We start from the raw sequence: 22,500 nt of genomic DNA, 5'->3' as shown, positions 1-22,500 counted from the left end.
GTTTGGTGGAAGATATTGATTGCTACATGGATCCAGTAATTCCCCCCTCATAGCACAGTGTGCCGGCACTCTACCTACTCTGTGTGTGTGTTTGCGTGCACATGCAAGTCTGTTCAGGTTTATGTAATCCAATGATGAGTCACATCAGCTGTACTTTGCCATGCTTGAAGCAACACACGCTCTCCGCCATTGTTTGAGGTGGACATTGTAAAAAAGCCACAGTCACCACTAGCAGACCCATGCTGTGTTACTGACTCTCAATCATATGTTCACCCATCTTTAGTTAATTCAGATTTCCAGTTTCCAACTGTGGAAGCACAAGGTTCAGCAGTTTTTTCAGCACTGATTTTTTCCACAAACAAAAGGGTCTTATTGAAGTGTTCCCACGCAGGTGACAGCCACTAAACAGAACCACTCCGGCACAGGCTTAGTTTCTCAGCGACGCTCTCCCAAAATAAGTCACAGCACATTTCAGCCTTAATCTTGGTATAAGTGTAGATATCCTCAAACTACATCCAGTGCCGCAGTCTTAAAATGAACAGTGCCTCAGGTTAAAATGGGTACTCTGGTTGAATTGGGGTTTTTTTTGTTTTTTTAAACAATGCAGGTCATTTCAGCTGCAGTGCTGCCGAAGGATTGCTAATCAAGAACATTTCAAGTATATTTTACAATGGTGACAAACGGTGCAAACCCTGAGAAACCTGGAAACAATCAACTCTGGGTTCTAGTTTTATCAAAATCTGTGCTCATTTAGAGGACAGAGACTGCAGGGTGGCATGTAGCAGCAGATGTAGCAGCGAGGACGAGGTCCAGAGGAAACAGCCTTCAACAACTGACCAATCACTCTCACTGCCATAAGCCCAGTCTTGCTCAGCAGTCACTCAATCCATATGCATTTCCCTGTTCCCATCATTCAAATCAATCCATCCAGCCTGAAAAATAAGGAATATACTCTTCCGTTTTGGTGGGGGGGGGGGCGACAACACGTTACGACATGTTACGTTTAATTTTATACAAAGAGGAAGAAATACCTTTGGCAGATGTCTTTAGTCAACATGCTGGAAAGATTGTTGGCAGACTAGTGAACAACGGTGGGGGGGGGGGGGGGTCTCTTCATGGCTTTCTCGGGGCCCTCAACAAATCTTGCAACGTGCCCGTACAAAAACAAAAAAACCCCACATTGATCATGCATGCAGCCAACAAACCCCTTTAGTGCGAGGCGTGCAATGAAGTGCACGCATACTCACAAACAAGAGGACCCCAGGCTTTTGTCTCGGCCCGCCTGGCTGCACTCCAAAGAGGAGGGCTCCACCTCAGCGTGTGGCACCTATAAATACCTTGATTAACATAGCCCCAGCCTGGGAGGCAAGTGCAAGAGTGTCACCAAATTATGAGCTCCTGTTCTGCAGCCCTGCTGCAGTCACTGGACACAATTTGTCTTACAATTTGACTAAGCTTCGTTGACTGACGTAGGATGTTTAAGCAGATGAGTAAATGTGCAGAGTCACATTAAGAAGGAATTAAAAAAAGAAAGACCAGCAGTTGCCAAAGAGCAGTAAAAGATTAACAGATAAAAGAAAATCGCCTTGTGTCAAAAACAAAACCTATATTATTTCTGTAAAAATAGTAGACTTTTCTTATAATACATTTGGCACACACCAATTTATAAATGGCACAGAACTTAGGACAAAGCAAACTCAACAGCTAAGCTCAGTTAAGATCTGAATCTCTCCTAGAAGGAAGCTGCGACACACCACAATAAGTAAAGTGCCAATATCAAAATACACCGAATACTTCAATCACATTTGGCATATTCACTGAACATTTTGGGACATACTGACCCTACAGAGGTGTGGTCTCTGAAGTATAAAAGCAATGTGTAAATTTAAACATTACTAATGCATCCAAATAAAGAAACAGTACTTGGCTATTGCTTAAAAGGTCAGCTTTGGTATTGTTCTGTTTGTTTGTTTGTGGGGGCAAGATCACCTGCTTCAGTGCAATTGTGCTGGAAATATTTGCTTCAACGGACCTACAAGGTTACAAGTTAATTTAAATATGTTCATTTCGAAGTGTTGGACTCTAAATGGGGTGGGTATCTCAAGGATATTGACATACCACAATGTATCGTAGCAAAATCAAGTCAAAAAGGAAGCAAAGCCTAGGCCTCTGACCTTCATCTGAAAATCTGACAGCAATATTTAAAAACAGCTAGCTGAATTTCAAGCGAGTTGTGCAGTTAATGCTTAGTACAAAGCTCGGTGCATAATTTATCTTTTTTGGGAAAAAAAAATTGTCTACAAAATTATCATATTATCCCGATAAACAATATCCCCATGCAAACAAATAAATTACATCCTGCACATCCCATATACCAAAGATCTTTTAGCAAGATTCTACTTATGTAGCCTAAACCTAACTGCAGATACAAACACACACAAAAAAAAGAAAGAAAACATGGATTTCATCATTTTCACACAATAAAGGCACTAATGCGTTTCCATGTAAAAAAAATAAATACAATAGTCCACCCTTTAGATCAGAGGGATATCAGCACAATTACGTTCGCAAGGAAACCAAGTTTATTTGTATGAACATGCACCTTTCGTGAACAATTTGAGCATTGTTTTGAAGAGCTTATTCTCCATATATAGTCAATGACTCCATCACCTTAAACTTTATATTTATGACTACTACAATTCTTATGCAAATCCAATATTTCATTACTGACATGTTGAGTGAAAACCTACCAAAGGTAAAACATACCATCCAAGTGAGCAGAACCAAACAATGCCATCAACAATGAAATAATCTGAGTAATTAATTCAACGAAACAGTTAACCAAATCACTATCCGCTGGCTAAGCTACACTTAAGATAAAGAGCAAGACTACTTTGAGAGTAGTTGCATGTATTACAGTTTTGCTTTTGTGATGCATGTTCACGACAATTAGGGTAGGCACTAAACAGAAAACATGCCCCAGAATATCTCAAAACCAGCACTAGGAAAACAGAGGTAAGCGTAAAGCCCTAGGCTTAGTCTCATGGGGCTTTGTTGTTGGGGAAACAACCCCTCAACACTGTGTTTGAGTAATAGGTGTGTGCTAAGGTATTGTGCAATGTGTGCTTCTCAGTGATCTGAAAACAGCTCTTACTCCGATCGTCGACGAGCTTCCATGCCATCTGGTAGGAAGAGCTTGATGGTTGACACTATACATCCATGAGTGACTACAGAGAAACAGAAAGAAGGAAAAGATAGTTAGGATAAGTTAGGACTGTACTCAAACAAGTACAGAGGTATTTGACATTTACCAAAAGTCCCCACAACAAAAAAGTTTGAAATGAAGTAGAGTTTAATTTACAATCTGAAGAATACCATCCATCCTTCTGGTGAATGATGTAGTGAAAAGGGTGATTTAGAGCACTCCCTTGTACAAGCTGCCCAAGTTTGAGAAGCTGACCCATACTCCAGTTTAACAGATTCACAAGCCAAGTTTCATTAGCTACAGCGCACCTACACAACACACAACCTCAAACAATCAGTAGTTTTCCAGTTTTAACAACAAAGACTGAAAATTCCTTGATACCCAAAAGCCCATTATGAAGTTACAGGAAAGCATGAAACTGAAACATGGCAACAAAGACTCGATAAAAACTTTTTTTTTTAAAGCACCAAGCATTACTTCACTACCTTAAACACTTTGATTAGCCTATAACTGGTCTTCTTACAAGGTTTTTGTCGAATTCTGGCAATGTCCTCTGTGATCCTTTCTGCCATAGCTGCATTTCTCTTTGCTTGTTCTGCACAAGCGAGTTACTTTGCATTCATATCTTATGGTGAAAGCTTCAACTGCAGTTGCCATCATTACAACACCTCCAGGACAGCTATGAAAGTACTCTAGGGTTTCAAAACCCACATTCTGCCAGCAGGCTTACATCATTGTTATCTGATGCAGCCAGAAAACAATTTCAAATATTTGGCTATCCTCATGAAAGAACAGGTCCTCCGCATTTCTAATTGTGTGCACTCAGAGAAAGCGCAAGTGCACACAACCGCACATAAAGAAAAGAGGTGCACTCAAGTAGACAGAGAAGCATGTGCACACGTACACAGAAGCACAAAAACCCACTCATGCATAAACAAAGAAGTGCACACACAAAAGCACGCATGCATGCACATAGGGAGGGAAGCATGCACACACACACTGCCATTCCATAAGAAGCATGCATGCACACACCCACAGCCAGAGGCATGCAAGCGTGCAGACATATGGGATGCTGTTCAAAGTGAAAATCAGTGAAACAATTGTGTGCACACACTACATGTACATGCATAAGAAACAATCACACACATATGAAACATGCGCTTATGCACATACTACTTACGTACATGTTAAATGTATGTGGAGTATATATTCAAGTGTAAGTTGTGTATAACAAACTTGGAGTGCAAGTTATGCACTTGCAAATTCAATTACACATAAATACAATACTTAACTCTATTTGTGTGTACAGTCATGGCCAGAAGTTGAGACTAAAACCAAAATGTGTGTTCAAAGTTTGCTGCTTGTGTTTATGGTGGCAATTTGCATTAACTCTAGACTGAAGAGTGATCAGGTGAATTGCAATTTATTGCAAAGTCATTCTCTGCCATAAATCAACTTGAGCACAAAAATTACTGCATTCCAGCCACTGCATTTCAGCCCTGCCACAAAATGCCCTGCTAAAATCATTTCAGTCGTTTCATTAGCTCAGGAGAAAGTGGTAACAAGGGCAAGGCAGCTGATATCACACTGTCATGTTGAATAGAAGAGCAGACTGGTTGCTTTAAAAGGGTGGTGGAAGAGGTTTTCTTCTGTTAACCATGGTTACCTCCAAGGGAACATGTGCAGTCATCATTGCATTGCATCAAAGAGGCTTCACAGACAAGGACATTGTTGCTTGTAAGATCATCAAGAACTTCAAGGAGAGAGGTTCATTTGCAGTGAAGAAGGCTTCAGGTCACCCAAGAAAGTCAAGCAAGTGCCAGGACTGTCTCCTAAAGAGGATGCAGCTACGGGATCAAGTCACCACCACTGCAGAGCTTGCTCAGGAATGGCAGAAGGCAGGCGTGAGTACATCTGCACGCACAGTGAGGTGAAGGCTTTTCGAGGATGGCTTGGTGTAAGACTGTTTGGGAGATCTGGCCAACTGCTTGTCCAGAGAAGAAAAGGTGAGCGCTATAATGATTCCTGCCATGCCAACAGTGAGGCATCCTGAGATCATACGTGTGTGGGGTTGCTTCTCATCCAAGGGAGGGGTTTGCTCAAAATTTTGCCTAACACTACTATGAATGGTATCAAAAGATCCTCCAAGAGCAACTTCTCCCAACAACCCAGGAGCAATTTGGGGATGAACAATGCTTTTTTCTGCATGACTGAGCACTGTGTTACAAGGCAAAAGTGATAACCACTCGGTGAACAAAACATTGAATCTTTGGGTACATGTCCTGGATACTACCCAGATCTCAAGCCCATTGAGAACCTAAAGTCAATCCTCAAAACGAGGATGGACAAACACAGAAACTGATCAACTCCAAGCACTGATTAGGCAAGAATGGGTTGCCAGTAGTCACGATTTTGCCCATAATCTGATATCCTGCATTCAAAGGTGAACTGCAGAAGTCTTAAAAAAAGAAAGGCATTTGCTTTAACTGGATGTATTTGTCAAAAAGATTCTTAAAAAGAAAAAAAAAAAAAAAAAACTTATGAAATGCTTATGAATGTACTTCACTATACCATATAAACATTGACAAAAGAATCTAAAAAAACGGAGGCAGTAAATTGTGTCAAAGTGTCAAGTCTCAAAACTTTTGGCCTCGACTGTACATGCGTGTGTGTATTTAAAAAAAAAAGTGATGAGCCGTTTGTCCTTATGGTATAAGGATTCATGATGAGTAATAAAAAGTTGAAAATTGTGGGTTATTGATCTATCAGGAATGATAGGACAGTTTTATTTTAGTAAATACTCTAGAAAATGACAAGATGTACATTCTGAATATTTACTCGTATCACAAGTCACGCATTTGTTTAAAATCATCATTTGATCATGAAGTATTCTAGTGGTCGGACTCCAATGTTTGTTTCAAACAATTCTAAAAATTGATACTAAACAGCAAAGCGGTTCTCTGTCATTTAAATCCCAGATACAAACACTGGTTAATATGATCTGTCAAGGTATACCAGTTGCACTTATTGTCTTTGACCTTGAAACTGTCATATAATTAGAATAGGATGCTGACATTTTTAGAAACTTTTCTTTATCTTATGTTAATGTGCATGCTAAATATCTGCCTTCCTGTTACAATTAAATTATTTCTTTGCACATTCAAATTTGTTCACACACAGCCACACATACATATACGCATACAAGTTAAATTCTATGTTTATGGAGCAATCAATGAATATATACACACTTGTACATACACAAGTGTAAATCATAAAAGTGTGTTTACATCTATAAGCCTGCATAAGGGAGTGATCCTGACAGATACCTATGCACTGCAGGTCATGATGCACACAATCTTACCTTTGCGGGTGTTCTCGGTCACATCCACTCCGAACTGGATAATGTCACCGGACAGCACCTCACATGGGGGGCTCTCCTCTGAGCCGCGGCTCAGGCGCTGGCTGTTTATGAAAGTGCCATTGCTGCTCTTGGTGTCCTGGAGATAGAACTGTAGAAAAGAGTGAGAGAGAAACAAAAGATTAGGGACAAGCCAACATAAGGTCAACAAGGAAGTACTTCAGCCTGAAACCAAAGCCTGATCATGAAATGTGTCACAGCCGTCCCATGTTTTTACCAAACAGGGAGCCAGAATGTAAACCCCGAACACATCACAGTGAATGAGCACTTGTTCTGATGTTTCCCTGGAGGGGAAATGTGGCAGAGTGCCATCTTTAGACCAGAATATTTCAATAGTCATGGAGGCCATGCAATAATGTCAGTATCTGAAGTTCTTTTTTGAAACACCAAAAAATAGATATTGTGTGTGAGTATGTGTGTGTATCTGTGTATCTATCTATCTATCTATCTATCTATCTATCTCTCTCTCTCTATTTTATATATATATATATATATATATATTTTATACATATCTATCTCTATATCTATCTATCTATCTATCTATCTAGAGAGAGAGAGAGAGAGAGAGAGAGAGAGAGAGCGCGAGATAAAGATATAAAGTACCAGGATGTGTCCAATTGTGGCCAAAACCTCAGCTGGGATTACATCACAATTCACAAGCCATCTTTCCCAGATACCCAGACAAACAGCTACGGCAGTCTCAAATGTCTAAGGCTTATGTGCTCGCATAATGCTGCCTATACCATCTTACCCACTATGCCAGGGAGAAATGTTATATGACTACCTGTTTGCCATTTTACTGTGTGTATAGTGAAACCTGAGTGCTCCATCTGATCTCCCGCCCTGCTGAATAAAATTTGCCAGTGTTGGAGTCTGAGAAGTATATTGGACCTGGCTCACCAGCTCCAGCCATCCCACAGTGGGGCAAAATGCAGCCCTATATCCTAAAGCCAAGCCAATGGAACATGTTCTCCATTCAGCACTGGAAACTTCGCCCCCACACTGCAACCAAACAAACTCCTCCAGTAGGTCCCATCAGTGCCTTTTACAGCCCTGCACTGGGTTTGGACAAAGGCAGTCTTGCCACTAGGACCTGCAAATGGCGTTGTTGCTTCAGCATCTGGTGCAAAGCGGTTTCTTTCTCCCTTTGGTCCCCATGGTTAAAGCTGAGACTGTATAAGCACCCGCAGCAACCCAGGGTTAGGGCTGAACAATTTGGAGAACTTATCAAATTGCAATTTTTCTGTGTAATAGTACAACTGCAATTTAAATTGTGATAATTTTTATGACAAAATCCAAACCCGTATTAATGGTTCACATATTAAATAGAATCATAAACTTGTTTCTACATTAAAAGATTCTCTGGGATCTCAAAATGCAGTTTGTATTATTATTTTTATATACTTAAAACCTACAATGACTAAAGATAAATAATGTAAGAAATAAGGTTAAGAGTATATCAATAATATGCTTAACATTTACCCCGCCCCCCGCCCAAAGTAAACAATACTTTTCATCAGCAAAACATCAAATTTCTTGCACATACATCTGACATTAGTGGGCAATAAAAATAAAATTGTACATATTATTCTTGGAGAATGTATCGTCCTTCAAAGTTATACAAATCATAACCACCTATTTAAGTTTCTTACTCCTACTTCAATTTCTGTCTTCATTCTTGCTTTAAAGGCAGGGATAAGCTCTTGGCTAATATAGTATATCTAATCGGGGGTCGTAGGAGGAGCAATATCAAGCAGTTCCTGGGTAGCAAGTTCATTGTATTTTTCCTAGAGGTGCCAAATGACTCTGGACTTGAATGACTGTGTCCCCTGGATCCTCTGGAAGCATATTTGTCTTTAAAAGGTGGAGTATTTGTTTTAGACATAAAATGCTAACATTCTCCTGAGAATGCATCAGTAAATTCTGGGAAGCTGCAGTGCCTTGTGAACTGACTTGCACCTGTGTGTCTTGCTGGGTGTGATGAGTTTTCCTTTCAGTGGATAGTGCAGGAGTCAGGGCCTTTCTTTGCTACAGAACCTTTTCAATCATAATCCATTTGGTTCCCCCACTTGTGGAAGACTGAAGATGATTGTGGAAGATGTTCAGGAACATTCTAGTCCTGAGCTGCTGTGAATACTGCCTTTTCTTACAGCTGGCAGAGAAATGGTCAAACACCTTCTTACAACCACTCCTCAGTCCACCCTGTACTCTTGGGGTGCATTTTAAATTAGCCACAATGTACACTCTAATTTAAAATGATCATAACATAATACTTTTAACTGTCACTACATCTTCTTTCTCGCCAATCTACCTCGATCGAAGTAACACAAATTCCATTCAATTTTTAACAGTGAATTAAGAATTGAGATTGTTTGAGGTTGTCTAATCAAAAATGTAATCCATAACAAAAGTACCTGAATAAGATTATTTTTCAGAACAAAACATTTCTGTAATCATGACAATCCAGATTTCATAAATTGTTACTACAAAAAGCTGGTATAATCAGAATTGTTTAGAAGGCATACATTCCAGAGAGGGGGGGGGGGGGGGTTGATATATGTGCGAGAAGGAATGGGGTATCTTAAGTGGCTGGAGAAGGTTTCAGGAGCCATGTAAATCAGAACCTTGCCTTTAGTTAATTACTTTACAATAGCACCTGTTATCTCAGTGCCTTTGCAAGCTTTTTTCATATGGCTGGACGCTTTCAAAAGCCCGTGTAACTGGTCGCCATGTTAGAAAATTATGACTGACATGGGGGTTCATGGCTGGACCTTTTAGACATGCATTCATGATACAGATCTCTATGATGCGCCTTCAAATGTTAATAGCTTTGGCCTTATTAATAGCTGTGCTTGTCATGCATGATGTCTTCTGATTGCCAGTTTGCATGCTTATATTTACTGGGTCGGTTTTCCCTTGCAAAACCTGCAGCCTATTGGCTAATTCAATGCAGCTCCTGCAATTTGAAAAATCACATCCATTAAAAAATGTATCATCAGTCAGCCCTACCTTGGCTGCCACACTGACAAAGTGTCAAGCTAAACATGATGCTGCATGTGCAAAACATGACTGACTGCATTATTTTTGGGCTCAAACATGCACCATGCACTGCAGTTCAAGCATTTCTAGTTAAAATGACCCTAATTAAAAGGAGAAAGTTAAGCCAGAAAATGCAGTTTCCTTCCATGGTCTGTGAGGATAAAAATTAATCAGTTTAACAGTCATTGAAGCAAAAAAGGGAAATTCATAATTAATGTACTGTTACCATTATGTAATGAAACTAGCCAAGATTTCAGAAAGTAAACTAAAGCTTCAATGTAAACCTTTCAAACATGAGAAGAATCTGAATTCTTACTTGAGTTATTGCTGTCAACAAATATTCTAAATTTGATTGTATTAAAACCTAACCATTTGATTGTGAAAATTAAATATTCCATTGTGGTAGAAAAAGCAGCATTACCACGGCTGTCTGGCTCAGGAGTTCTCGCGTGGGCCGCTGCACTGAATGCACTGCCTGACGGACAGGAGTCACGCAACACCACTTTTATTAATTGCAAATAACACAGGTTAAGCTGAAACCACGATGGGGTATCAGATCACAAAAAGAGTGACTTGCTCTACATGCAATTTTAATTAGTAGACAGCACAACTGTGGAACCAAGTGATAAAGTTGCATGTGACCTACAGTTAGCCTGTTACTCCAGCACTAGCAACCATGGGGCACATCTTGAAAATGCACCAAATGAGTATAGCCTCCACTAGCATTTTTAATGCCAGCTAGCATTTTGGGAGTTCTAGCAACAAGAACGCAAGTAGCCTATTCTTCTATTTTTAATAAATGTGTTGTAAAAATTCTAAGAATTGTGCACCTTAAATTTATTTAACCAAAAATACAAGTGTGTGCTATAGTTCTGAGTAAATAGGTATTGAAGAATAGAAGCAGAAGCCTCATGCAATGCATGTCCCAATGGCTTGATTATTATTCCCCATTTAACATCAAGGAAAAGTTAAGAGACATGTTTGTGTTAAAATAAATACAAACTATATAAGTAGTTATGCCTCTCCGTATGGACATAATGCGTAAAAACAGATATACGAATGGTTCGAATGTGTGTTTTTAGAAGAAATAATCGAGCCTAAGCTCTGGCTCAAGTCAATTTGCTGTCGCTTAAAACCAAGAATCGCTCATTCAAAAATAGCCTAGTACATACCTACAAGCTATTACTACTAGCAGCAATATGTGCATTACACATGTGACTGTGCAGTCATCAATAAGAGATAACTGCCAGCTTCTGCAAAGATTTACCAGTACAAACAGTTGTGAATATTACAACTAGCTCCAATACTTTCAACAGCAGCACAAGCATATTTAGAGAAAATAAAAGCACAAAAAAGTAATTGTACTGTGCAGCCCAATTTTGAATGCAGAATCAATCTCTGAGATATACATACACACACACACACAATATATATATATATATATATATATATATATATATATATATATATATATATATATATATACACACACATACACACACACACACACATACATACATTATATATATATATATATTATATATATATACACACATACATATACACACATATATACATATACACACACATACATATACACATACATATATACATACATTATATACACATATATATATACAATGTGTATATGTGTATATATATGTATACACACACACGTTATATATAGATAGATATAATCTATATAGATAGATAGATATAATATTTCTATCCATCTCTCTCTCTATCTATAGATCTCGATCGCTCTCTCTCTCTGATAATCTACATGACAATTTCACTAAGCAGGTCATATATTTGGTCCAAGTTTAAACACAAAGGCACTAAAAGGCAGTATGCCCTGAATGTGGTTGTGGTGATTTAGTGATTCAGAGATGAATACTGATCTGATTTGAGAAATGGCCTAAATGCAGCATGCATGGTGTCATGTTATCTAAAGGCAAACTAACATGCATCAAGAGGATATAATTCCATGGCAGATATGTTCTAAAAACAACAAAAGATGAAAACATTTAGTCTAGCATTTACATATTAACAATGAGTAGCACATTTCAGCAGACAATGATATCATATTTCTGCGAAAATCCACAGAATAAATCACTGCATGAACAACTGAGTCTTAAAACATTTAACAATTCATGAAAAATAATTCATGGAAAAAAAATTCATAGCTACACGAAATGCACAAATACCAGAAAGTACTATGATTTATATGAAAATGAATATCCTCACAATGCCTGGAGAGGGATGATTAGATACAGGTCACAGTTGCCAATTGGATGTAATTTCTAGTAGCGCTTCGAAATAACTGCAGGAGCCAAAAACTGAAATGTCAGTTAAGATGTAATCACTGGTCTGTCCGCAATGCCATCCATTTCTGTAGAGACTGACAAAATGGGTTGTGAATCAACAGACCGCACTACTGAAGCGAAGCAGTACATGGGCTGAGACAGCTGGAATTGAACACAGCATCCACATTCATTGATCTGAATGATCATATTTACATGGGTGCAACAGGAAAATACTAGCGCTACTTATCCAAGTGACTGGAGTGGTCCCCGTTATTTATGAGATATAGCCTATATCTTCAATGTATCAGTTTCTCCAGACATGTGGCTGGCAGCAGGCTTGTTTTAGTTTTAATTGCTGATGAAGGTTCACATCCTGTGCAGCTGCTTCTCAAACTGTAGGAGAGCGTGGCGATCCCCATGGGGAGCCCTGGCTTGGTGGCCGATCTCAGATATTAGGCAGTTGTGCACTCTCATAGCTGCCGATACACTCTGGAGAGGGGTTACACATTCCATCTGACTATTTTCAGCCTTGATATCAGAACTTCTACTTTACTGGAAAAGCAGGCATCAGTCAAAAAGTTATTAAAGAAGATCACTCAGCAGTTAGGAGACAGCCTTTATATGGGAAAAAAGCAGGTGTTTGGCACTATTGTCTACAAATATTCTAAATTATATAATCAAATTATGAAAAAAAATCCAGATACTCAGTTATAATAATCATAATCGACTGTGGAAAGGTCTCATGTGGGTCTCAGATGCTGCCCTCAATGAACTGCATGATCATTTCATTTTTAGTATATGAAAGTGACATTTAGTTCAAGCTGAAACAAGCAAATGATTCAACAACCACATGTTAAAAAATGGCATGGTTAAAAACTCAGCCGCAAAGTGACCGATTTGCATGCAGGATAATTTTGGTGAGTAGACAGCAAAATTGTGGAATCTCAAGTTGTACGCAAGATATGCAAGCTACAGTTAGCAATCTAATGGCATCTCTCAAATATGCACCCAAGAGTAAAATGAGAATTTAAAATGAGAAGGCATACTATTTCTTTAGAGTATATATAGAGTTTTTTATGCTAGTAAGTATTATAAGCATCAAGAATGTATAGCCTACTTTTCTGTTTGAAAAGAACTTAAACAAGTTATCCTTCAGGATAAAACATCTTTGTTGCCACATTTCTTGGAATTGTGTCAAATTTATTTAAACAAAAATACAATACAAAAGTGTAGACTACTGTACTGAATAAATATAGTAAAGACTACAAACAAAAGCTTCATACAATGCAAGTCCCCAGTGGTTTGATTATTTTACTACTTCATGTCAAGGAAAGGTTAAGAGATATGTTTATGTTGAAATAAAAAGAACTATCGAAGGTTAAATGGGTACCCTGGCTGCTATGCCAGGGAGCTGTTTAGTCCAGTGGTCAGAGCTCATGTTTACCTCCCGTCAGACCTGGGTTCAAGCCCCAACTGCATTTAACCTTCTTTACATACTTTTATACAAATAGTAAAAAATAACTATACATGTACATTAAAGAGATATGTCTCCTGCTGTATTGGTTTGTGCTCTTACAGACATAACATACAAAAACAGATATTCAAATAGTTTGAACCCATGTAGGGTTTTTTATAGAAGGAATAATCGAATGCCTTTTTGGCCAATTGTCACAAATTAACTACTAAAAATTTGAGAAGAATCAAACAAAGCGACCAGGAACCCATTATCCTCCAGTGCTGTCATTACAGAACTACAACCTACCTGGAGTGCCCAGAAGTGCAAGGTGTTCATTACTCAGAGACATGGCCAACATAATGAAAGCTGAAACCAAACCACCACTGAAGACACAGAAGGTGAAATGTTAAGACTGGGCCAAGAAATATCTGAAGACAGATTTTTCAAAGGTTTTATGGACTGAAGATGAGAGTGACTCTTGACAGACCAGAAGGATGGGCCTGTGGCTGAATCAGTAATGGGCACAGAGCTCCACTTCGACTCAGATGTCAGCAAGGTGGAGGTGGGGTACTGCTATGGGCTGGTATTATTAAAGATGAGCTAGTTGGACCTTTTCGGGTTGAAGATGGACTCTAATTCAACTCCCAAAGCTACTGCCAGTTTTTAGAAGACACTTTCTTCAAGCAATAGTACAGGAAAAAGTCTGTACGGCTAGCCAGTAAAGGCCATGAGATGAAAAAATAAATGACATGGCCCCCCTCCTCACCTGACCTAAACCCTATTGAGAACTTTTGGGCCCTTCTTAAATGGGAGATTTATGGTGAAGGAAAACAGTACAGCTCTCTGAACAGTGTCTGGGAGGCTGTGGTTGCTGCTGTACACAAAGCTGATCCTCAACTCCATGACTCCATGAATGGAATGCTTATGACTTATTGAAAAGAAGGGTCACTTTTTTGTTCCATTTCAAATTTTGAATTGTTTACTCTTCCCACTTTAACAGATTAAAAAAAAACAAGTGAGATGAGAAAAATTCTGTTTTTCCTTTAGTTGCATAATAATTATGCGCACAGATGCTCTCCTAAGAAAACCAGAACCTTACTTACACTTTCTTAAATATTCAGGTTTGAGTTTTATTAACATTTTGGATTGACCGAGACCACTGTAGTTCCTCAAAAATACAGCTTGCATAATAATTGTGCACACAGTGTAGTGAGCAGAGGATTCATTCTATAGCGAATCCAACCAACAGTCTATTAAAATCTAAACTGTCTGTAAACCAACCTATTTTGATTTTATTCAAATTACATCAGGAAAACCAAATGTATACAAAATCAAGATCTAATCACATAAAATGCATTTAATAGGCTAGTAATGTAAAACCTGGTTAGCCACTAATCACCAATACACAGTAAGGAAATGGTTGTCCAACAATTGTGGTCTTTTTTTTTTTTTTTAAATCTTGAAAAGAAAAAAAAACAATGGCCTTGCCACTGGGTACCAATTACACCTTTACACCTTTAGATTTATTTTTTCTCAAAATGCAATGACAAGTTTATATACCTGAAATGCACAACTTTCATGATGCATGCAAAAGAACACACTTCTTTGTAAACTGTTTGATTCACTTGTTGGAAACTATGGCCAGGTAAGTTTGTTGGGAAAGCTTCTCCCCACCCCCCTCACTGTATAAAACATAACTGCTGCACGTAAACCTAAAATGTTTCCAACAAGCCCAACTGCCTCACCCAGTTCTTTCTACAGAGATATGCCTCTGAACATCAATGCCACACATTATTTTCATATAACTACTACCCCCCCCCCCCCCCAACAACCACCAAATATTTTCACCAATCTTAACTATGTAAATGGAGCTCATGCATCTCTCAGCAACAAAACATTTTAAATCTTGAATGCAGTGCATCAATGAGAAGTATTACTTGCAGCATTAAGAAGCAATTCCTTACATACTTGCCAACCTACATTTACAAAGCACATAATTTAAAAGTATTCACTGACCAATTAAGCACAGTTAAACTTGAGTACTCAAAAGTACACACAAAGCAGCCTATGAAATTTTGAAATCATTTACAATGCATCGAAAGTGGAGTCTTGAATGCAGAATAAAGCTACTAACAATCAACCCACTGAGGCTTATGGTTCCTACTCTCATCTAAGAGCACTCAACTCGTTGGCTTTGCAATCCCATTTACAGTGGTGCAGTTGACCCCTGGACTCAACTGAAGGCCACCTTAAAATAACCAGCCAGTTCGCCAACCAGTTACAAGATGAAGTTGGCAAAGAGAGGGGTCCAATAACACGCCGCAAGAAGGACGAAATTGTCTTCAAATTGCTTAATGTTTTCTTTCTTGGCCCCGAAAGAGATTAATCGTTGTGACTGTGCAATCCAGACTACAGTGAGACAAGACCCGATCATGAAGACATTAGAAACTTGATCAAATTGTTTAAAAAACGTAACTCTTAAGGCTTGATAAAGAGTCTTAATTATTGAACTAAGCTGCGGAATCAAATAAACAGCGTTGCGAAAGCAAATAAGATCGAAATGTACGCAAATGTAAATGTCATACACGTAGCTGCCGCATGAACCCGTTGGACCTGTTCTGCGTGTTGTCTCAACATGTAAGCAGAGCATGACTTACCTTCCCTGTTTTGTGGTCGAACCAGACAAGAGCATGGTTTCTTGACAACACCTTGCAATCGAATGTTGCGTTGTTTTGGGCAGGGCGACAGCGAGCCACAGATCGCCCAATCTTGACAGGCTCATCCAGGTAGACATGGCGTTCCTGAAATGGGTGTGAATTCGGGCGGCAAGTAAATACGGCCAGTGCTGAAGGCATTGATGATGGCTTGGGAGTATTACTCCAACCAGAGACGAAAGGCAGTGTTTCTTGATCCAGAATGACAAACCGTTCAAATACCTATCTTTTAATGAAGCAGTCGATGTCGTATTTTTTCGTGGAAAGCAGACAAATGCACATTGTAATAAAGCCAATTTAGAACCCAACAGACGCTATTTCTGAACTGACTACATAATGTCCAAGACCTATGTACACGCTACAAGCCTCTGACGTCTTGCAAATCCACCATGTCAAACAAACCCAAAGGCGCAAAACTGAAGCTTCACATTCACATAAAAATACATCACTTTTGCTTCAAATGCCACGCTAAAACTATAGGTCAAAATGACGTTCCTTGTACAATTTCCTCTTCAAATTTCAGATACAAGCCAAAAACAATCCGTTTCAATTCAGACAGGATAGTTAGCTAGTACTAATAACCTGTTGGGTCAGGGAATCTCAGCACAAATCAGCATTCCAGCGACACCTTGCTAGCTATGCTAGCTAGCCAGCTAACTAACAACAGTCCTTATTTGGAGTAAAGCGGTTTCTCGACTTTGATTACCGCAGACCACTGAAGTACATTTAGGACATGCAACGCACCGTCTCAAAATGCTTTGCGAACTAAGGCCAACTGCAGTTTGCTAATTTGACTAAGATAGCTAATCGTATCCACTAAAACCTACGCTGCAGATTTAGTTGCAGCCTACCACTCCCCACAGAAGGATATGTATCCTAGCTAGCTACACACTGCTAAGTTATAAATCCCGAGTCTCGAAAACATAATTAGCTAGCTACTATCCCCAAGACCATCTACTGAGTAAGGCTAATGCCATTTACTGATCAACCAGCCATACAAAATATACAATGTTTGGTCACCATACTAGCTTGTTAGCACAACTATGCCTGGAGGTAGATAGCTAGCTAGCTAGCTAGCTAGCTAACTAAGTAACTTGGTCATCTAACAAGATAACGTATATGCTAGCTAGATAAATATATAGCTAGCTAGGGTTAGCCAATCCAGTTAGCTTGCGAGGTAGTGACTCATATAACGTTAGATCATTTTACTGAATGTACTAGCTACCGAAAAATCTAAAAGAATGTGACTACTATGGCGTATTATTTAAGCCAGTTAGCTATATTAAATTCATTAACTCTCATGCTACTCCCACAAATCCTGTAGTCCGTTAGCTAGCTAGCTACGTCTGCTTCAGCGCTAGCTAGCTAGCTACCTTGCTAACAGACACGGAACACCAAGTCGACTCTCGTTGCTGTAGCAGCCTCACGCATCACCTGTTAAATTGCCTTATTCTTACAAAATTCAGATTGATCTATAGGTTTTACTGGATCTAGTTTCACGAACGACTATGTATAGTAAATAGCATATTCCTGTTGAACCAAGTCACATCAGGGGCAATTTAGAATAACTTATCCTCCTCCGCAACTAATCGCCGCCATATTGGAATGAAATACGCAAACCGGCCACTAACACGCATTAGCCTTCCAATAACTAACGAGGGGCGGGACACCTTGATGACGCTAAGAATATTCAATTATTGAGGAAAGGTCGAACCAAGAGATTAACCAATGCCATCAAAGTAATGCTCTAAACGAGGGATTACACTTCACTACCAGTTTAAATCCTTTTTCATGATATTACACCTAATAAGGTTTTTGTCTTACAGCTTTGTTCTATGAATAACATAGCAACTACATATCGAAATATATTATTTTAACAAGTAGGCAAGGAGAGTTGTAAGTTATGTTTATAATAAACGTCTGATAAGATAAGGCTGGCGGAATGGCAAAACAAGTTACCGGGTTGATCTGGCTCGATATAGTAAAGGTTTTTTAGGTTTTTAGAAAACTGAAAAAGGATAATATTACAGCTGTTCTTAATTTCATAGCTGGACATTTTTACTACTACTATTACTACTGCTACTACTATTGTTGTGGTCGTTTGATGTTGATGATGAGGAGGAGGAGGATGATGTTTTATTATTATTATTATTTAGTACAATTCTACCGATTATTTAAACAAGATCTACACACATTTTCCACTATCTCAAATGAATATGAATCACCGATACATGTTTTGTGTATACTTTGCTTCTTTGATCGCACTTACACTGAAGTTAATTCACGTCTCAAGTATTAAAATCTTAGGACCATAAATAGCATAATGCAAACTGCATTCTAAAATCCACCATCTACGACATTGTTGGCTACTTAATACAATTCGTACGTAAACAATTTCATAAAACAATAACGCCAATATTTAAAATGTTAATTACATAATTAAAATTAGAACCAGAAAGTAATTCTTGTTTCAAGTTGGCTGACATTATTTTTAACATACTTTTGTTTTTATAGATAGGCCTAACAGTTTGTCATGCATTGTTGGAAACCAGTTTTTTCCCCCCAAATTCAACTATATTCAACGTCTAAAGCATGCGATGTAAATATGTGATTGCTTCCATTAGCGACTTGGTAGAACAGTCTAAAAGCAATTGAGTTAAGTGGGAAAATATGTAAATTTAACTTTCACCAAACTATTACTTTCTCGTGTTGGGGTTGTAAATGCCGCTCAGTGAACTACTAAGAAAGGTTTGGTTAGTGAGTTTGAAGATATCAATGAGAACATATTAAGTTCGTCGACAGGTTAATCCTACTTGTTTGTTTGCTAGCCTAGGTGTTACGACTAGGTGGTGATATTCGGGGCATTATCACTATTCTATGAATGGAATTGCATATTCTAATAAAGCAAGATACCTATGTGTTCAGATATTTACAATAACCAGACTCCTTTAAAAAACAAATGGAGGCGAAGTCGACTGAAACAGATTAACAAACAGCGAAAGAATTTAAAATTAAGAAGCTACTAGTATGGCCGATGAGATTTGCCTTATCGTTTCAGGTTAACTTTTCCATATAGTGACTGTTGTGTTTATAAATAAAACCTCCAGATTTTTGTGCGAGTTCGGCTGCACTGGGTTAGTCGTGTATTCGCCTAACGTAAACCTGTAAGGTATGTGATCTATGCACTATATACAAAATGTCGGCATACACACAATGGTTTGAAGATCTGTGGATTTTAGCGACTCGGGATGAATTCCGCTTTCCTCTCCGGCACCCGTATTCCATGAACTCTGCGCTGTTGACGTAACCAGCATACCCACCACCCTGCGTTTGTGTTTGCGGCGTAGCCAAGTTATCATAGTTCAGTTTTTTCCTTTTAGCAATTTAGCGTTAGATATCTCCAGGTTCGGTAAACGAATAATATTTTGGTCTTTGAATATGGACTTACAAAGGTCAGAGGACACAGAAGAGCAAATCGAACAACCTGAACACATTCAGGAGCAGGATATCAGAATATCTCCGGCGGAGGAAATGCCTGTCGATGGGCCTCGAGAGGAAGAGTCGGAGCAGCTGTTTCTACCATGGGATAGATTCTCGGCCTGGCTTCATTGTATTTGTGTCGTTGGATTCGACCTGGAGCTCGGTCAAGCGGTGGAGGTAGCTAGATACGACGACTTGCTAGTTTGTAATACATTTTTGTTCATTCTACATTATGTACCAGCCTATAGTGACAATAAGTTCACTCAATTACCTATAACTAACGCTAACTAGGTCATAGACTTATCAACTCTAGCTAACAACTGGCTTGTTAAAACCACGTGATAATACTTACCGTTGTTTTTTTAGATAGGTCAGCTAAATTGCTAATGTTTTTGCTTCGTTAGCTAGTTAGCTATAGCTAGCATGCTTTCTTTTTGCTACACTCGCGAGGTTAGCTGAAATAAAGGTACATAGCTGCGCTTGAAAACATTAATAAACGGAGGAACCGATTTTGTCAAGTCACCGTGTTGACCTCACACAGTGTCTCTACCTCTTTCCGAGTGGCTGTTTATAATAGGTAGTCACCTATTAGTTAGCTAGCGAAAAATTCCAGGGTAATTACGCTATAACAACGTTTACTGAAATAGATTATCCATGCATTCAGTTGTCAGGCTCTCAGGACGCTGATGCTGAGACATGCCTTTTACTGTCGTACATCAAATTGTGAGTGGCTGTTCATATTACCCAGGAGAAATGCGTTTTAATTAAGCAGTAAGCGTAATTTTGCATGGACAGGTTGTGCTCAAGATGAGTTTTTGTTTTGTTTTGTTTTGTTTTTGTTTGTTTTGTTCACTGGTAAACGGAAGAGCTGATGTAAATACTTCTCTGGAAAGAAGGATCTTAGACTAATTAGAGGAGAGACAAATGTGGTTTGCGGTGTGTTGATAATCCACCATGATAAAATATAACCGAGAACTCTTCTCCTCTTGCAATTTTATAGTGATATCCAAACTGGTACTGAGATTTTTAAGACGCAGAAGTCACCGTAAACTATTTAACTAAATAGTTATTTAACTTAACTAGATAACTATCTTAATACTGTTTCAAAACGTGCCTTTTATCTGTGTCATCCGCAGATGAGTGTACATTATCCCTTTTTTCTGTTTCTGATCTTATCGTTTATTTCTGTTTTAGGTTATATACCCTCATCATGCGAAGCTCACAGAAAAGGAGGTAAGAATCTTTTCTTTTTAAAAATTCTATGTATTTTATATAGGTAAGTTCCATTTAGGAATTTACTAAATGAGCACCACTATCCAGCAATCTACTATTAGGACCACAAGAATTCCTATGATGCTCACTGATCATCCTGCAAGTAAAACTGGTTATTATACTTAAATACTTTTAAACACTTTAAACACTGAGATGTAAATACTTACGTTTGTTTTGCAAAGAATGATGCAGGCCATATTCCTGTTTCATGAGCCTCGACTAGACTCCTACAGATGAACAACTTAAGACCATCAGAATTAAGGATTTGTCATTTCCAGTGGCAAAACATTTTAATGTTCTGTTTGTGCCAAAGACTGCAAAAACATCCTGGAGCCATTTCACTGCAGACTGTTGTGGTTAATAGTGGTCATTTAGGACATACGGGACATTAAGGACATTGCATGTTTGCATTGCAAATTCTTGCTATGGTAGCAATGAAGTTAGGAAACTTAAAGAGAAAGAACACATCTACACACTCAAAGCTTTAGAACTCCATGGAATGAATGTTATCATTGAAACATCTACTGTGAATAGAAAATGGTTTCACCTGCTGGATTTTTTTTGACAAAGACTGTTGATGAGTTTCTGAATTATTTTCCTATATTCCATTCTATATTTCAGAAAACAAGCATCTGCTACTTGTCTTTTCCAGACTCTAACTCAGGTAAGCCAAATGCCTTGAGAACTTGTCGTTGCCTCTTCTGTTTGTGCCAAAGACTGCAAACATCCTGGAGCCATTTCACTGCAGACTGTTGTGGTTAATAGTGGTCATTTAGGACATACGGGACATTAAGGATGATGTTTCTCATGTGGCATGTGCTGGCATGTTACCGTATCATCATTCCAAATAGTGGAGCTTTTCTGTTAATGTTGGTGATATTAGTCCTAAAATGTTCACTATTCACTAATTTATAGGGAGTGTTTTTAATATTCTGGAGACAAAACATGTTTGTGCCATATTTCAAATTGTTATTTTTAAAGCAGGCATTATTTGTACATTAAAATAATTTTGTTCTGTTTGTAATTGCTGATTTGCATTTAGCCAGTTTTAAATTGCTTTCATTGAGTGCTTGTTTTGTCAGATGTACTTTACTGATAGATATTTACAGAGGTGGACTAATAAGATAATCAGAAGCTAATTTAGTTTATTCGGACAGTTCTGGACTGAAATGACCAGTGCATTCTAAAACAGATTACACTGTGTTCCACCCACTTTATAAGAAACATTTCACCTACATTCGCTAACCACTTTATTTTTTAGATAGGTCAGCTAAATTGCTAATGTTTTGCTTCGTTAGCTAGTTAGCTATAGCTAGCATGCTTTCTTTTTGCTACACTCGCGAGGTTAGCTGAAATAAAGGTACATAGCTGCGCTTGAAAACATTAATAAACGGAGGAACCGATTTTGTCAAGTCACCGTGTTGACCTCACACAGTGTCTCTACCTCTTTCCGAGTGGCTGTTTATAATAGGTAGTCACCTATTAGTTAGCTAGCGAAAAATTCCAGGGTAATTACGCTATAACAACGTTTACTGAAATAGATTATCCATGCATTCAGTTGTCAGGCTCTCAGGACGCTGATGCTGAGACATGCCTTTTACTGTCGTACA

The 22,500-nt window shown here is 38.5% G+C and overlaps 2 protein-coding genes across 9 annotated transcripts in view; one reads left to right on the top strand and one right to left on the bottom strand.

Moving 5' to 3' along the window:
* slmapa (sarcolemma associated protein a) overlaps positions 1 to 17,743 on the bottom strand; it is a 55,722-nt gene extending 37,979 nt beyond the window's left edge. For all 4 annotated transcript variants that reach the window (XR_004775358.1, XM_035520236.1, XM_035520238.1 and 1 more), the window contains exons 1-3: positions 16,082 to 17,743; positions 6,567 to 6,714; positions 3,155 to 3,227 (exon numbers count right to left, since the gene is read on the bottom strand). Coding sequence is in view for 3 of the 4 variants with exons in the window: in XM_035520236.1 (XP_035376129.1) it covers positions 3,155 to 3,227; positions 6,567 to 6,714; positions 16,082 to 16,279 (419 nt within the window). In the remaining variant the exon portion in view is untranslated. The remainder of the gene's footprint in view (positions 1 to 3,154; positions 3,228 to 6,566; positions 6,715 to 16,081) is intronic.
* Positions 17,744 to 19,451: 1,708 nt separating this feature from the next.
* dennd6aa (DENN/MADD domain containing 6Aa) overlaps positions 19,452 to 22,500 on the top strand; it is a 20,951-nt gene continuing 17,902 nt past the window's right edge. For 2 of the 5 annotated variants that reach the window (XM_027002142.2, XM_027002141.2), the window contains exons 1-3: positions 19,452 to 19,795; positions 20,813 to 20,851; positions 21,512 to 21,554. In XM_027002142.2, the coding sequence (XP_026857943.1) occupies positions 19,577 to 19,795; positions 20,813 to 20,851; positions 21,512 to 21,554 (301 nt within the window). In that variant the 5' untranslated portion in view covers positions 19,452 to 19,576. Of the gene's footprint in view, positions 19,820 to 20,281; positions 20,342 to 20,812; positions 20,852 to 21,511; positions 21,555 to 22,500 lie in introns of those variants that run through there. The other 3 variants (XM_027002140.2, XM_027002138.2, XM_027002143.2) reach the window with 2 other exon arrangements.

Source organism: Electrophorus electricus, chromosome 20, assembly GCF_013358815.1.
Source record: "Electrophorus electricus isolate fEleEle1 chromosome 20, fEleEle1.pri, whole genome shotgun sequence".
NCBI classification, from domain to species: Eukaryota; Metazoa; Chordata; class Actinopteri; order Gymnotiformes; family Gymnotidae; genus Electrophorus; species Electrophorus electricus.
This window is presented reverse-complemented; position numbering and strand designations above follow the sequence as displayed.